Source organism: Alternaria conjuncta, assembly GCF_024043145.1.
Source record: "Alternaria conjuncta strain BMP 0040 chromosome Unknown scaffold_1, whole genome shotgun sequence".
Taxonomy (NCBI): Eukaryota; Fungi; Ascomycota; class Dothideomycetes; order Pleosporales; family Pleosporaceae; genus Alternaria; species Alternaria conjuncta.
The window spans coordinates 916,695-933,497 of record NW_026250090.1 but is presented as its reverse complement, the minus strand read 5'-3'; the positions used below and the strand labels follow the sequence as shown (position 1 = coordinate 933,497).

Sequence of the window (16,803 nt, the reverse complement as noted above, 5' to 3'; positions counted from 1 at the left end):
GGTAAGTAGACGGCCGGTATTCGTCGTACAAGCAACTGTGCCAAAGAGTCACCCTCGGCTCTAGCGCATACTCGTAGATATAATTGCGAAGCTCTAGTGGAAGGTCTTGTAATCGGAAGCTAAGTGCTGTCAGTTTCAGTGACGCAGAAGTCAGATATTAAAAGTGCGTACATTTCCAGATGTGCGGAAGCTTCACCGCGGGAAGTTGGCAGTTCAGTAGTCGACATTTGAGACTTTGCCGTAGTGGTCAAGGCTTTTCCATATGAATCGGAAGATGATGGCTAGTGCTGTGTTGATGTAAGAGGAGTCCGAGGGCTCTACCTGGGTGTTGAGGGGCATTTTAAGGCGACGCGCTAGGACGCGTTTCAGAATGATGCGACAACTCCTCTGTGTGTCGCAACGATTACTGACACCCTTAGCGTTTTGGAGAAAACAAACCCTTCCCTTATCTAGTGAAATTCTTACTCGAACAGTATGGCAGGTAGATGCAAAGGGGTTGATTGGACTGCATATCAATGCCAAGAGTGTCGTGGACAAGTGCGATGTGGGCGACTCAGTGGTCATCTATTCAGTTTTACATCACGAGAACGCAGCGGAACGAATTATTTGAAGTGAATGTTTGGCATTAAAGTAAGTAAACTAGCCATGACCAGTAGCCGACGCATCCAGCGAGCGGCACATCACACATGTCTAGCGTCCTAGACGCGGTAACCAATAGGTTTGAGGGGTATATCGTTGTACGGTGGTTCGATAAGCGAACCACAACATCATGCATCAACACATCTAGACGTAAACCGCTTACATCTTCTCCTGGGCGACAAGGCTAGCGCGCCTCTCCTCGTTGACGCTCTGGCGCCTCTCGATGTCAGCAGCCTGACCCTCCGTGCCGAGGTGACCGGTGGGCAGCAAGTTGAGCGCGTCTTCGTTCTTGTCCATGGTGCGGTAGAAGAAATAGAAAGCAATTCCAGTGACGAAAGAGATGATGGCTACACTTCCGTAGTTCCAGACGATGTGGGGATCGGCGGTCAACGGAGTGAAAGCCTGGGCGAGGGCGGCGGAGAAAGCGTTGGTGAAGAGCCCGACAGACTGGACGAGCGACCTCATGTTCTTGGGCGCTTTGGTGAAAGCGTACTCGAGAGTGGTGACAGAAGCGAAGATCTCGGAGATGGCAATAAGAACGTAGACACCGGTGACGGACCAGACGGTGAAGGAGGCCTTGTATTCGGGGTCGTGGGTCTCGTAGTAGCCGGAGTCCTTGTAGATGAAGTGCTGGAGAACCGCAGCCCAGACCATTGCAAAGGCTCCGAGGATGAAACCCGCGGTGATCTTCTTGATGGGTGTGAAGCGGATACCTCGCTTTCGGAGGAAGGGGTAGACAAGTGAATCCATGATTGGCACCTAGAGCTCGATTAGCATTGATTCCGGGACTGGGATCTTGGGAGAAACTCACAATAATAATGATAGCGATAGGGTCCAAGTTAGACAGGATGTCGTTGGGGACACCGCCGAGCTGCATCGTGGCACACATCTGGGTCAAGTTGGAGTCCATCTGACGGTATGCAAGCCAGAAAATGGGGATCCAGAAGAAGACGGAGCAGGCAGCAAAACCACGACGAACCTCATCAACCCAGGCGTCATCGAAGTTGTACCATTTTGGTGCGGCAGAGCCAAGGACGGAAGGCTTGACAGCAGTCCACATGCTTCCGTCGTTCCAGTTCTTGTAGGTCTTGACGGGGTTAATACTCATTCCGCGTCCAAGAGCCTTGAAGAGAAGCTTGAAAGCAGGGCCCATGACGTTACCGCTCGGTGGACGGAGAATGTAGAACTTCTTGCAGAAGATGAGGACGGGAACAGCGATGATGAACATGATGGTTGGGATCAGGTAAGCGAGCCAGAAACCGACGTATCGCTCAGCGTAGACCATGCTGATTTGACCAATGAGGGCACCGATGTTGATGAAGAAGTAGAACCAGTTGTAAATACGGGTGACAGTGACGGCGGGGTCAACAATGACGCGCTCGGTACCGCGTGTCTCAACGCGCATCTTCTCCTGGGGAACTTGTTCGGCGATAAGAGGGGCAATGTTGGGCTTGAAAGTTCCAGTTCCGAGACCCATGATGATGAGTCCAAGAATGAAAACACCAAGGGCGGCGTTGGAGTTGGCCAAGACAGAGGGCGCAGCAGAGGCAACGAGGATCAAGTGACCGATTTCAGCAACCAAGACAGAGTATAGAATAGTCTTGAAGCGACCGAGGTAGGTGTCGGCAATCCAGGCTCCGAAAAGAGGGCAGACGTAAACCCAGAAAGCGTTGAATGTAGTCAGACTGAAAGCAACCTGCTTGCCCATGTTGAGGGCACCGGGCTGAGCGTTCTCATCATCAGGGTTGAGCGCGGCTCCAGTGGGCGTAGTGAGCGGCTTGGCGATGTAGTTGGAGTATACGGCAACGGTTCCGTAGTAACTCATACGCTCGACAAGTTCAACGAAAGCGATCTGAAGTCAAGTCAGTGTTTGTCTCACGTGCTCTATGAGTGCGATTGCGTACGGTGAAGATCTTCCATGGGATCCTAGCGGGCACACGGCGAAGCGTGGCGAGCTCCTCCTCGGTGGGAAAGTCATCAGCCTCGTTGAGGTAGCTGTCCTGGAGCGTGGCCTTGCCCTCGGAGTGGAGGTAGGCGGGCGCAGAGGTTGTGTGCATCTCGGGGTGCTTGCGCGTGGGGTCGCCAGAAGCGTCAATAAGAGCGGGGTCCAAGCCGACAGCTTGCTGCAAGGGTTGTTAGCAAGTATGCAATGGAGCTTGAGAAGAGTATACTCACGACTTCGCCGGCGTCACCAACAGGCATAATGGGCGTGCACCTAGGTCGTTTGACAATGAAGGTGGACCGTGGTTGAGTGACTGGGAAAGCAGCCAGGTGATTGTTTATGGGGTGCGGCGAGGAGAAGAGAGACCCTGACGAGCAAAGAGAATGGGGTGGTGGTGCATTTAATTTGAGCACGCGAATCACGGGTCCGACGTCGTGCTCTACAGCTTCAGGCCCGATAAGGAAGGCGCGCACACCGACACAGGGATAGGCACCGTATCGACTCCTTCACGACTGTCTGTCCATCAGCAAACGCATTGCCACCGCGGCTGTTGTGCCCGGAAAGGCATTCGGCGCGTGCGCGATAGGTGCTGCACGATGCTCTTTTCGCACCGCATCGCCGAGGCGTCCTGGGCTACTCAAGCCTCGCCAAGTTGCTAACCACCACTGGCAAGCAGCGAGACAAGAAGAGCTTGCTGGTTCCAAGATAACAATTACCTGTGGCGCCCCAGTCGCATGCCATCGACTAACCTCCTGCCTAAAGCAGGTGGTCGCGGGGTAGCGATAGTCGTCCCCAAGAAATGCCCAGAGCCACTAGCTCGCGCCTCCAACGACTCTGGTCTTGGTGGCCCAGCCCATGGCCCATGCATTCCTCAGTCGCGGTATCAGCGACCTTGCTCTTTCTGACTGCAAACGCGGTTATCTGCGGGCGATAGCGTTGGTATAGCGTCGATACAAACGTTCTGGAAGACGACCGCAGCGATTGATTCGGACAAGACATCGAGGAGGCTGGCGGGATGCAGGCCAGACGTTCCCACCAACAACCACGCTGTGGGGCCGCCTGCAGATAGACAAGATAATGGCTCGAAGCTTGGGATACGGACAACGGCTTAGCCAATCGCGCCATATAGCCAAGACTTCCTCCGAACGCTACCATTCGCTCCTCCGAGGGCCATCCTGCCAGGGCTATCGTCGAGGCGGGTCTCCCGAATGTTCTCTGCGTTGCCCAAGACCTGGGCAACGGACCCCAATCGTATTTGCGGCCACGGTAATTGCACGCTCAGGGGACGGACATGCGACATGCGACACCACGACACCGGGTACCGGCAACAAGAATTTCGAGCGACGAGACAAGCCTCGGCCAGCGGATATGAAGACGCCGTGGCAGCGGTTGAGGCTTCCTGCCCAGACGCGGTATGCAAGGGCTTATTCACGCCACCCTTTGAGATACGGGCTCAGTGGTGTGCGGTAATCATACGGCGCATTGGAGTGGTGTCGCGCCTATCCTCGATGGACCTGGTCAGATGCGCGGTCCTTTTTCGCAAATAGAGCGTGTCGACGGTGAGGTTGATAGGGTAAAAGACGGGGATTGGGGGAACTCAAGATCGACACGTCGCCTAAATTAAGCTTGATGAAGACCTCGGCCGGCAAGCGCGATGCCGCACGTGAGCAGGTACTCTACCGTTACGGTTCCGGCTTTATTGAAACGCCTCGCCACGCCAGAACCACGGATAAGCGTCAGCGGTGTTGGCAGTCGATCCCAAGCTTTTTGCCGTCGCTTCTATGACGCGACGCTGAGCTTATTGATTTTGAAGAGCTTGGAGATTTCGTCAACACGTACTCGCATGTTATTGCTAGGGCTCTCTACATCTGTCAAGAGGCAGGCTTAGCCGAGACATAGTCAGCACCGTATACCGACTTCAGGGCTGCCTTGGTGCAGAACGGCTAAAGCCTACTAGGAGTACACGAGGAATAGTGCATAGTCCGTTTATCGACTACGCTGCTACTCTCCATGTGCTCGGTACCACGCGCATGTCAGAGCGCTGAGTCTAGCCAAGGCCACGGTGAGGTAACAGAAAGGTTCGCACCTTCCCAACGCTGAGGTAGTAGGCACGGCTGAATCCCGCCCCGTCTGACCCCGCCGCCTGTCGCTTCCCCATCCGTTCTCAAACTCGACAATCTCCACCATCAGCGCCGGATATTCGTATACGTGTGTTGCAGCACATGGCACGCCTAATGACAATTCTTTGTTCCCACGTAACGCCAAGTAGATGATCAGTCATCGGGATTCCTTGACTCCATCCTCTACTGGCAGCAAGAGCGGCCTGAGCTACCTGCAATGTCTCACGGCAGAGATCATTGGCTCACTCGAATGCATACACTAATCGCTTCGATTACCATCACACCAGGAACCAGTACTGAAAAGTACTCTTGGGCGTACGACTATCACGCGGCACCAACACGACTAACATCTTTTCGTACAATGTGCTAACATGCCAGTCACACAAGTACCTGCACTGCGCAGTGTCGAAGAGCATGTACTGCACACGTTGCATGAAGTTTACCGATTGGATCCTTTTGAATCTCTAACGCGCAATACACTCCGCTTCTTATCTTCTACGCACCATTCCGCATCAACAAATACGACCGCCTCAAAACACCCTCCCATTCTCCTGCAGCGCCCTCACCCTCTCGGGCGTAACAACACTCAAACTAACCGCCCCACCGATAACAATGCCCAACAACAAAACCACAAACAACCACATCACCTCCACCCTCCCATTCCCATCCCTCCTGCCCCTCCCCCCAGGCGCATACGGCCCCACCATCTTCTTCAACGGCTGCACCCCATTCCTCTGCGCAAACTCGTACCCCCTCTTCATGCCAGGTAACCCATCGATGCTAAGCTGGCTCTTCCACGCCCAGTAGTGATCCATCGATTCTTTCTCATCGCCAGCTTGGTATTTGGCGTCTTTCTTTCTAAAGTGTTCGTTCAGAATGTCGCGGTGGCCAACGAAGTCGTAGTAGGGCACGCTGAAACCGCAGGAAGTGCCGCATTGGTGCACATCTACCATGATGATGCTGCGGGAACCGGGTATGGTTTCGACCTTGTGCTCAGCAATAAAAGCTTCGTATTCTGGGGTTCCGTTCTCGATGGCACGGCCTTCGCCCCATATACGCACGATCTTTGGCGGGCCGGTAAAGGCCATGAACATGACGCAAATTCGACCATTCCCTGGCTCGTGCAGATGCGCATGTGTTTCTACGCCACTGCCGGTGAGATCCATGTACCAGAAAGTTCGTTCATTCAGGACGCCAAAGTTCTGGCCTCCTTTGGGTGAGATGTTGATGTGGCCGTCGCCTGAGAGGGGCGCGGTGCCTACCCAGAGCATCTGCTGTTCTTTAATCCATGGGACGAGGCTGTTCGGTATGGTTTCGTAGAAGACGCCCATCTTGGTGGTGGGACGGGGTGTGCGGGTCTGGTAGGTTGAAAGGGTGGTGAGATGGATTGCGTTCTTTGGGTTGGTGTTGAGGGTGTATTAGGGTAGCGGGTAGGTGCTGTTGATGGTGATGTTTTGTAAACGTTGGTAGGAGAGCAATGTCCAGCAACCTTCAAGTTGAACAACAAGCACCGTCCACGAAAAAATCCTCCACTGACGTCGTAAGACCAGAACTTAAATCTCACCTCCTATGAATCACACTGCTCCAGTTCAACAGTCCAACCGTACGACAGTAACCACCGGTGTTCAATCCGCGGCCGGTATCGGCGTTGCGTAGGCCTACTTGTGATGATCACACGTCCAGCTATTCTTTACGCAAACAAGGTTTGTCGTGTTCGCTAGAAGTTTATGATTTGAAAAGTGTGCGTCGCATATCTTCATGTAAGTGGTGATGTATGGAGATGCAGGTCTCCGAAGTGTTCGGCTAGTGGTAGCTGCAGCGGGGTATGCGATTGGGGTAAGCCGAGGGTCTTGGAAGCTCTGACGTGGCGTGATTGGTTCAGTGGGATGTACAGTATGATAAGCTGTGTATGCAGAAGATACATAGAAGTGTACAAAACCTGGTTTGTATAATGCATATAAAGCATGGTGGCGCAGAGACGCGGCCGTAGTATATCATCCTCCAGAGTATGTATGCTTACATAGGGCACCTGACACCACCCTTCCAACCTCGAACCTATTCCTTACTTTCCAAACCAACATTTCAATTACAGCCATCATTTCTTCGGCAGCTCCCGGAACACCTCCTTGAAGATCTTCTTGCTATTGTACAGATTCACTAACCTCAGGCGCTCGTTGTCCAGATGCGCGCTGTCACTCGCTTGGCCGCACGGCAGATGCGCAGCAGGTGCATTGAACTCTTTCTCCAAGAATCTTATACTGGGGATAGAGCCACCTTCCCGGATGTATAGAGGCTTACGAGACGCTGCTTCGCTTCGAGTGTGGTCCGGCGTCGAGTTGCCAGATGAGATGACAGGTCCCGCAAGAGCGGGGTCGGATGAGTTGGCCAAGGTGTTAGATGTCGCTGGCGCAGGCTTGTCTTTGGTAATAGGTGTTGAAGGCTCGGCCGCTGCTCGTGATAATGGCGAGAAGTAGTCGGGCGGCTGAACTACAGACATGCTTTCCCTTCTCTGTCCGAGGGTTGGACCCCATACTGACATGATGGCGCGCTCAAGCGTCTGGAAGATCTCGTTGTTGAAGTCACCAAGCCACGGCTCGGCTTGGTGGTCGATTGTTACCTTGAGCTGGTTCTTTGAGTCCAGATCTTCGAACTCAGATTGCATGAAGGACTTGAGACTTTCTGCTACGTCGCCAGCTTCTTGATTCGGCACCAGCCGTATTGATAAGGCAGCCTTAGCAAGACGTGGGATGATAGTTGAGTTATCAGGACCGGAGGTCTGGAAGCGATGGATGGTGAGTGAAGCCTCTCGCCATCTGCGCATCAATGACTGTGCTAGCTCTCCTGCATCGCCAAGATCTGGGTTACCACGTAAAAGTGTTTCGGTAATCTCGGTATAGAGTCCCTCTTCATCCTCTGTCAAAGGTAGGATAGGGTCGTAGAAACCTGGGATCTGAACCTTGCCATGTCGTGCGGTCAATCGTGATAGCAGCATGACAAGATCTTTGAGCGGTTCGTCTAGCAAAGCACTTCCATCTACACCACTGTGCAAGTCAGGATGCTTACTCTCAATCTGCACAGTAGCATGTATGACTCCTCGGAGTCCGTAAGTCAGGCAGGGCACATGGTCGTCGAGCCAATAGCTGTTGGCCAGGAGGATCCAGTCAACATCACCAATGAGATCTTTCCTGGCTTGCACAGCTCTTTCAAAACCGCGAGAGCCACTCTCCTCTTCACCTTCTATGAGGAAGATGATGTCGGAATCCAGGCGCTGTTCATTTGCAAGCTCATGAGCTGCGTAGATGGCAGCCATAATCGGGCCTTTGTTGTCAGACGTCCCGCGACCATATAAATAGCCTCCCTCTCCTGTCAGCTCGAAGGGATGGTGTTTCCACTTGCGGTGTTCGTTTTCTGCAGGGATAACATCGTAGTGCCCGTAGAACAGAATTTTCTTACGTGAGGCCGCTGTAGCCGGGTTGCCGCGGAATTTTGCAAACACAATTGGGTTGTACTCGCTTGTGTTGATCATCTCGGTAACAGCGCCAAAATTCTGGAAGACGGAACGCAAGTAAGACGCCCCTCTACGACAGTCAGCGCGATATTTGGGCAGCGACGATACGGTCCGAAAAGACACGAACTGTCTCAATGACTCCACCATGAGATCTGCACAACGCATTAGTTGAGCAAATCAAAGTTTCGGATGTGTACAAACCGTTGTTGCTTCTGCGTGAGACGGCGTTGGGCTCCGCACAATCTCTGACTTCCCAGATAACCACAGTATTGTCATTGCCGCCGGTAACGAGGGTTGGCTTATCGTTGTATCTGGTAAACGCGGAAGCAAGAATTAGGCCGTCGTGTGCCTTGAAGGTCGTGATGGTTTCGTAGTGCTCGTTGAATTTCTATCTTTGTTAGTCATGGTTCTTACAAAGCAGTAAAGGAGACTCACCTGCATTACACCAGTTTTACCACCAGCGTACAGAACGCCGGCACCCAAGGTTAGGGTATGAACATCACCGGTAGTCGCTTTCAGACTTCGCACTAGTTGTCGGGTTTCAAGATCCCACACGTTGACCTCGCCATCGAAGCGCCCACTGTACAGGAAAGAGCCCTCTCTGGCGAGTGAAAGTATGGATTCACCTTCTTCCCTTCCATCTTCCAATGTGTAGAGGCTTGTGATGGCACCGCGCTGTGCGGGATCTATGCGCCACAGCAAGATACGTCCGTCTCCTCCACCCGAAACCAGAATCTCCTCGGATGGCGCCTCCGGTATGATTCCACTGCCCAGGAGCATGCAATGTACGTATCCGTAGTGGGCGAATTGGCAAATGTCATGGCTGTCGATTTGCAGTTCTTGCCCGCCTACTGCGTCGCGTGGTCTCGTATCTGCCCCGCTGGGCTTCGGGGTTTGCGCCCCGCCAGGTCCTAGGGAGTCGAAGAATTTGTTCTTTCGCTCTGCAGGATGCGATGACAGACTCGGGGCCGGTCTAGTGTCTTTCTCTTTCAAATCGTACCACTGCTACTGTCAGCACATGCATTTCTGTTCAGCCTTGTTTCCTACTTGTATGCTTGTGTTCTGGGCTCCGAGGTAGACGGTACGATGTTGGGAGGAGTATGCGACGCAGAAGATGTCTCCGATATCGTATGGCGACCAGAGCGCGTAGAGGTGTCTGAAGGTCGACGTGCACCAGACCTAACAACTCAGCATACACAGGGATGGACGTTCCAGACTCTCTCACATTTACGATCGGATCTGCTGCGCTCGAGAACAGCCACTTGCGGTCATGCGACAGACACAAGCCGAGCACGCTGCCCTTGTGCGCGTGTATGACGCTGCGTCGCTCGTAGGTATCGAGGCTGAACACCTGCACGTCATAAGCCTGGCGCGCCTCTGGAGCTCGCTTAGACACGTACTAGGATCTCCCCGCCCTGTGTTCCAGCGAAGATGTACTGTGATGACACTGCTAATGCGAGGATCGATTTGTCGTGCTTCATCCGATGCGCGAGGGCCGGCGTTCGATTGCCATCTAGGCCAGACTTCTCTGCGCCCTGCGTCTCCAGGATGCCGTCATTATGCGGAGGCGCTGCTGTTGGCATGGTTAGCCCGGCTTGGTGTTGTATCTCTGGAGTGAGTGCATGGTCGCGTGTAAAGGTTTCGCGACTTGGTGGGAGCGATGACGGCACATTCAGGGTCCGGGGCCAAAAGCGCCGGCTGCGGGGCCCTGATGCACCACCGATGGACGCAGCAACTCGACTAAACGTACCTCTTAGTCCTACACCTAGAGCTGTCTTCACTTCCTGCGATGTAAGCGACGCTGACAAGATGCACATGGTCCTTCTTTCTGCTGAGCTACAGCCTGCGAGGAGATGAAACGGAAAGATGGCAGAAGAAGAAAGTGCCGCGCTGTGCGATAGCGGTGCCTCCCTTACCGTGCTCGAAAGAGGCAGCCGTTGATCGGCTTCATCTACCTCGTTCAGCGTAATATCTGAGGACGTCTCGTCGTCGCTGGGTGACCTCTCAGGGGAGCTCGAGCTTTGCTGCTCGCACTGAGTAACGAGCTCACCGCTCCTACTGCTACATGGCGAGCGATCTCGCTGCAATGACGCCATATCTCAAGGGGGGAGTGTGCTTCACAGTAAGCTGAGATCATGGAATAGCATCACTGCTTCCTTTTTCTCGATTCCCATATCAGCATATCTCACAGCAAGCGCAGAGTGGTGCCAACATATGTGCACCAGCGTGCAGTCACGTATGCACGTGTCGTACAACTTGGCGGCGCGCTGTCAATCATGCAGTCGCTCCCTAGTCTGCGAGCTCTAAATAATAAATAGTTCACCGTTCGCAGGCCCGAATACGTGGTCGCAGCGTAGAGAGCGGCTTCCGACGTTGAGCTACCAATTGTAAATGACGCGGTTGGTGTGGCCCGCCTCGAGTCGCTCCAGCTGCTAAGGAGACTTAGGACAGCCTCACGGGAACATGCATATCAGGGCGCGGGAGGCTGGAGGCTGCCGCATGCAGGTCGAAGAGATAGAGTGAAGATCGTCGGTGTGCATTCTGGAACACTCTGCCGCCAAGTTTGAGGATTGCGAAGCGCGGCCGAAGATTGGACAGGATGGGAAATCGGCGAGCAGAGATGCCTGTGTAGAGTGTTTTTGGGACCAGTAGCCTTGATCGACTGCGGGTAATGAATCGTCGATAATGCCTCACCAGCACCACCAGGGAGTGCCTTCCTGTCTGCGTTGAAAACGTGGGAAAAGTGGGTTGAGAAAAAGGAGCGTGGGACCCCAACCAAACTACAGCCACACTGCTGGCGATGACCAAGACTGTCAAACCTCCGACAGCCTCGATATGACGCAGCTTGCGTAAGCTTCGCAGATTTTCAACCTTCTCAGCTCGACGTTGACAGCCTTTTGGAGTCTCGGCCGCGATGACAGAGCGCACCGCCACAGACGCCACAGCAGCACCGCCACGGCTGGCGCGGTAAGGGCAACCTTCCCAGCTGAAGGCTACCGGAGGTTGAACCTAGAGCCGATCATGCCAACTGGACAATGATTGACATCTCGATTCCAGCCGGCTCCAGATTGGGGTTTGGGCAGCAACAGTCGGGTTATGGCTGCCAGGGCCTGCATCGTTGCATCAGCACGCGTGAGAACTGAGGCTGCCGAAATTTAGTTGTCCAGTCGCTGTCACGACACGTTCACGATGGCTGCAGTAATAAAGCAAGACAGCCATCCGCACCAATGGCAGGCGAAGCCGGGGCCTCAGTGCTGCAGCGTCTCGCTGCCCGCATAGCCGGCGCCAGGGAAGCGCCTCCAGTTACATGGCGACACGCGCTGCGACTATGCCCGGACTGCACTGGTTGAGTCTTCACGGCGCAGCCCACGAACCAGGGCGAGACGTCACAGACAAGCGATGCGAAGTATGCGGGCAGTCTCGTGAATGGCTTTGCTGCAGGTCGCTTCGGCCACTCTGGTTGCACCCCGCGCTCCACCACCATCATGGCTGCGTGTCGCGGTCGGTAGAAATCGCCTCATTCCGCGCGTAGTGTTCCGACAATAGCGCCGTCAGGAGTGACTCTGAAATTCCTTATAGTCGCAGCCTGGCCGCGACGACTTGGTGATCCAGGTGGGACCTTGTGGAGTTGCGCCAGCTGCCGTTTCCGCGAGCACTGACTGATACATGCTCACCGCCGCCTTTTAGGCCCAGGACACAAGTACCATTCTCACCGCAACCAGCCTCAAGGTCACACAAAACCCCTCTTGCCGCGCGCTGTGCAGCTGCTGCAGGAACACAACGCCCTACTACGTCACCATGGCCGTCGGACTCGGAGAGACTATTACTGTGATTAACAAGAGCGGGAAGGTCGTGAGCAGTGTGAGTGCCCGATAAGCTCGCTAGCCCCCCGATAAGCCCCGTACTCGTACTGACGCCCCGCCCAGAGCAAGCACATTGTCAACGTCTTCAAGGAGGCCAAGGCCGCCTACCGCGAGCGCAAGGCGGAGATCAAGGCGGAGCGCGATGCCGCCGTCAAGGAGAAGGAGCTCGCCAAGGGCGTCAAGGCCATCCGCCTGGACGACGACGACGCCCGCTCCCAGGTCTCGCATCGCTCCAAGGCGTCCAAAGCCCACACCCATCGCACCAAGGCCCATGACCGGCCCGTGATGGAGCGCGGCTACAGCGACAGCTTCTATGCCAACGACAGCCCGCGAAGCAGCAAACACCGCTTCGAAGCCGACCTCGCCGGCGACGCACACAACAAGGAGATTGCGAGGAGGAATTCCGATCAGGCCGTCCAGCGCTCGTCGCAGAGCAGCAAGTCGCGATCCAAGTCAGTCGATATGGACCTTTGCTACGGCGATGTGCCCCCGCCCCTGCCCGACAAGAAGTACAACGACGTCGAGCTGAAAGAGAAGGCTTCCAAGATCGAGTTGCTCCTGGACGAGGCCAACTGCTTACAACACACGGCCACGGCCATGATCGAGAACCTGCAGAAGAACCCTGAAGCGCTTGCCGCCGTGTCACTCACGCTCGCCGAGATCAGCGCCATCGTCGGCAAAATGGGACCTGGTGTCCTCATGACGCTCAAGGGCAGCTTCCCTGCCGTTGCAGCTCTGCTCCTCAGCCCCCAGTTCATGATCGCTGGAGGTGTCGCTGTCGGCGTTACCATTGTCGCACTCGGCGGATACAAAATCATCAAGAAGATGCAAGTCCAGAAGGAAGTCGACGCACCACTACCTGAGCCGCAAATGGCGATGCCCATGCGTGCCGCTACCATGCCCATCGAAGACTCCAACAACCAGCTCGACGAGCTCGAGCCCCAGGAGCTCAGCCGCGTAGAGCTGTGGCGCCGCGGCATCGCAGACGTCGAGGCCAACAGCTCCGGCACCAGTGTCGACGGCGAGTTCATCACGCCCGAAGCCTCCCGCACCCTTTGCGCCGCCGGCGTACTTGACGAAGACGATCTCAAGTCCCGCCGCAGCACCCGATCCAAGAAGCACAGCAGCGAATCAAAACACAAAGAGCACAAAGAGCACAAGCACCGCGCACCCAAGTCCGAAGTCAGCGTCAAGACCAGCAAGACCTCCGACTCAAAACGTCCCTCCAGCAAGGTTGCCTCAAGTAAAGTCGCTTCCAGCAAAGTCGCCTCCAGCAAATCCGGCAAGGAGAGCAGCAAAGAAAGCAGCAAGACCAAGAAGAAGGAGAAAGAGCCTTCCGGCCTCAAGATGTTGTTCCGCGCCCACACTGTCGCCGTCTGATCCCCACGGCTTCCAACCAAATCTCCTCTATCATAGCGTTTGGCGTTTCCTTCGTCCTCATCATCCTTCATCATCGTACATCAGCATTTAGCGTTGCTTTGCTTCCTCACGTTTATACCATCTAGACGACATTACATGGGCATATCAAGATCCCGTCGTTGGCCGCTTGCTTGCTTGCTTTGGAGTCTTCTGGGTTCGTTCGGCGCAGGGGCGAACATAATGGGTCATGACTATCGCGAGTACTACGAGAATTCTTTTTCACGCTGCTTTTATGTAACGCATACGTATCAATTGCACATTTACGGACTCGAGAACGAATTAATATGTTAACAGTTATTCCTCACAGTCACTCCTATCCCTGCCGCTCTTGCACCGATCCCCTTTATCGATCCCTGATCATGCATCATGCACATCCTCTTACACCTCGCCCCTTCCCACGCTCCACTCCCATGACTCGCCCCGAGTACTGTCAGCCCAACATCTACCCCTTCCTCGCCCAGAGATCCAGCCTCTCCCCTTTCCCTCTCTTCGCGTCATCGCAACACCCACCGACCCCATCGACCCAAAACATTGCGCCTTTGTCGTTCACAATGTCCATGCAACATGTCCATCTACGCATCCAGCCTATCCTCAAGCACAAGATGAAAAACCAAGACTATGTCGGTAGCAGAACAATTAGAACAAACGACGACACATATGAATATGAATAGAGAAGACTATCAACGTAAAAGTATGGGTATGAAGGGAAAGAGAAGGAACTGGTAAGAGTATGTATAAGCAACAATCCGAGTACGAACTGAAATATGAATGAGGAGCAATATAATACACTGTCAAGACATCTGCTGCAATGCTTGCTCGCTCGACGTCGCTCTTCTGACAAGACTTTGCCAACTAGCGTAGCCGTATCATGTCCTCATAACTGCAAGCTCTTGTGTTGACGATACTTCTCTTTTCGAGAGGACCTGATTGGATGGGTGCATATGGAATTCGGAAGTTGTGAGTCCCTCATAACTGCAATATCTGCAGTTCAATGGGAGATCATCTCCTAGGTTCTCAAGCTCTTATTTGGGGTCTGCGTCGTTAGGCTTAGGCCCGACATCAACATCGGCTTCGTTCTCGGCGCTGATTGTGGTCTTCTGTCGCTTTTGTGCTGGCTCCAGTGGTACGGTTGAGTCAGCAGCTTGTGCACCGAAGTTGTCGTCTTCTCCCTTTGCGACAGCATTTTCCACTGGGGCCTGCTGTTCGGCCTTTACAGACGACGCTGTCTCTGTATCGTTAGCCTTGCGCTTCGCCGACGGTGGAGGCGGAGGTGCAGCGTTGATAATATTGTTAGGATATGGCAGGGTTCCGTTCTGATTAGGCATTGTCGACACCTGCTGAGGAGTAGAACTCAAAGTACCAGTAGGACGTGGTGGGGCTACAGTCTGATGGGGTGCCATCGTCATCTGATTAGGTGTAGCCACCGTAGCTGGACCGGTAGAAGGCGGCAATGCCCTGTTCTGCTGAGGTACTGTCGGCAGTTGTGGAGGTGCAGCGTTGGTGGTGCCGATTTCAGGTGTGTGTAGCGACCCGGTATAGCTTGGATCCATTCCTCTAAGCCAAGTATAGGGGCCATAATCAGCTGTACGGCGCTCTTGAGGATCCATCATGCTGATAATGAGCCATTTCCAGTAGATGTCTCGGGTACGGATCCTGCTCTCAGGCTCCAGTGTAGAATGCCGACGGACCCGCTCATCCAAGTCCACAGTGATACTCATGGAGAACCTGATCACGGAATTGCGCTTCGGGTCGTACGGATGGAGTCGATTAACCACAGCGACGCAGTCCATAGGCGCGTAAGGATGGCCGTTGGGAGTTGGATGCTCGATACCGCGTGAGATCGTCTGGGTGGAGTTCGGATTCCGCGCCAGCTCTTCTCTGATATCTGCTTCGTATCGTTCTCGATCATCGACTCGGTCCCGGTTCATGATAGAGAGGTGCGAAGCGCAGAATTCTGCAGATTTAGGTATGGTCTCCGCGGCGTCTCTCCAGGCTCCCGTACTACCATAAGTCCAGATAGGTAGGATTTGGACTGTTGCCCTGCCATTGTCTTCGTGTAACGTAGCAGTTACGAGGCCGTCTCGAGCTTCCAAGTAGAAGCCATGCGGCCAATCCTGGCCATACTTGTTCCGGATATATTCGTTTGGCTGGAAGCGGAGTACGCCTTTATCTGTGAACCACCATTCTCCGTGTTTGTCCTGTGTCATTCGCTGATCGGCGTCGATCTGACAGTGCTTGATCATCCAGAAGTCGACGATGTCTCCGAAGGTTAATGGTGTGAAGTTTGGTAACACAGCGTGCCTACTTGTTCGAACGTGTTGATCCACACGTCCGTGTCCGTCTGGGTCTGGATAGCGACCGGAGTTGCTATTTCGAGTTGAAGCTGTCTTGGCCCTCTGAGGGGGCTCTCGACCACTTCCGCCCGTATCAGAGTTTTCGTATCCCGTCATGCTAACTGTAGGCCTGGCCTGATAGTTTGGGACCTCTCCAAAGCCTGGCGCGGTGCTAGGTACTGTTGGTTCTCCAGAGATCAAAGCAGTTGATGGGGCGCGGCTGTCGCTTCGAACCCCAAGCGGCATGTGGTTTGGATTCTGATTGTTGAACACATTCGTCACGTCGCGTCCAGCATGCAGAGTGGCAATCGAACGGATTTGCTGCGAACCTGAAAGCCGAGGAGGTCGCTGGTCTTCAGAAAGTCTCTGGTGTCCCTGGGTTCGGACTGGTGGGGATCGATCGCGAGGCCCCATTCTATCTCTATCATTGCGGGACGGACTTCGTTGTGGTCTCCATCTATCTGCTTGTCGACCGCGGTCGCTGGGCCGCCTGCCGCCAGATCCACGACCGTCGTCCCTTGGGCGATCTCGTTCTGACATGACCAGTCGATCGCTGTAGTTGGGTTGACACGGTTGCGACTCCAGAGGTGTTGATGAAAGCCTTGGTAGCCCGAGTAGTCGCCATTGATATAGGAAGAGGGGGCAGAGTGCCCCCCTACGAATGTGAATTGGTCGCTAGACCATTTCACTCGGGTCCGCGCCCAACTCGAGAAGGTCTCTCGGAGTGCACGCACCTATTATTCACAGTGTTCAAAGCTGTCGAGGTGCTGTGCTATGTGCCCACTCCGCTTATGTAAGATCGTCGAGCAACAAAGACGGGAGGGGGACAAAGGTAGATCCAAACAGATGACAACACGTCTTTGTCTTCCAATATGTCAACGTTGTCGAAATGGTAAGCCTCTCTCCTATGGGGATTTGACGTAGCTGTCTTGTCGCGAGATTCTTACTCCTATATGTCAACAGACGCCTGTTACACATT

At 54.2% G+C, this 16,803-nt stretch overlaps 5 protein-coding genes across 5 annotated transcripts; 1 reads left to right on the top strand and 4 right to left on the bottom strand.

Moving 5' to 3' along the window:
- Nucleotides 1-798: 798 nt before the first annotated feature.
- On the bottom strand, nucleotides 799-2,841 carry J4E85_000324 (uncharacterized protein; the record flags this gene model as incomplete). Its single annotated transcript, XM_051464616.1, has 4 exons — nucleotides 799-1,398; nucleotides 1,451-2,491; nucleotides 2,544-2,762; nucleotides 2,815-2,841. 4 exons carry the CDS (start codon nucleotides 2,839-2,841, stop codon nucleotides 799-801), a joined length of 1,887 nt encoding a protein of 628 aa, XP_051331137.1.
- Nucleotides 2,842-5,231: 2,390 nt separating this feature from the next.
- On the bottom strand, nucleotides 5,232-6,032 carry J4E85_000323 (uncharacterized protein; the record flags this gene model as incomplete). The annotated part of the gene is made up of 1 exon (XM_051464615.1): nucleotides 5,232-6,032. The coding sequence occupies one exon, from the start codon at nucleotides 6,030-6,032 to the stop codon at nucleotides 5,232-5,234; it is 801 nt and encodes a 266-aa protein (XP_051331136.1).
- Nucleotides 6,033-6,796: 764 nt separating this feature from the next.
- Nucleotides 6,797-9,792, bottom strand: J4E85_000322 (uncharacterized protein; the record flags this gene model as incomplete). Its single annotated transcript, XM_051464614.1, has 6 exons — nucleotides 6,797-8,361; nucleotides 8,411-8,597; nucleotides 8,645-9,211; nucleotides 9,257-9,388; nucleotides 9,435-9,560; nucleotides 9,610-9,792. 6 exons carry the CDS (start codon nucleotides 9,790-9,792, stop codon nucleotides 6,797-6,799), a joined length of 2,760 nt encoding a protein of 919 aa, XP_051331135.1.
- A 2,215-nt stretch (nucleotides 9,793-12,007) lies between these two features.
- On the top strand, nucleotides 12,008-13,452 carry J4E85_000321 (uncharacterized protein; the record flags this gene model as incomplete). The annotated part of the gene is made up of 2 exons (XM_051464613.1): nucleotides 12,008-12,070; nucleotides 12,136-13,452. 2 exons carry the CDS (start codon nucleotides 12,008-12,010, stop codon nucleotides 13,450-13,452), a joined length of 1,380 nt encoding a protein of 459 aa, XP_051331134.1.
- Nucleotides 13,453-14,513: 1,061 nt separating this feature from the next.
- J4E85_000320 (uncharacterized protein) lies at nucleotides 14,514-15,941 on the bottom strand (the record flags this gene model as incomplete). The annotated part of the gene is made up of 1 exon (XM_051464612.1): nucleotides 14,514-15,941. The coding sequence occupies one exon, from the start codon at nucleotides 15,939-15,941 to the stop codon at nucleotides 14,514-14,516; it is 1,428 nt and encodes a 475-aa protein (XP_051331133.1).
- Nucleotides 15,942-16,803: the final 862 nt, after the last annotated feature.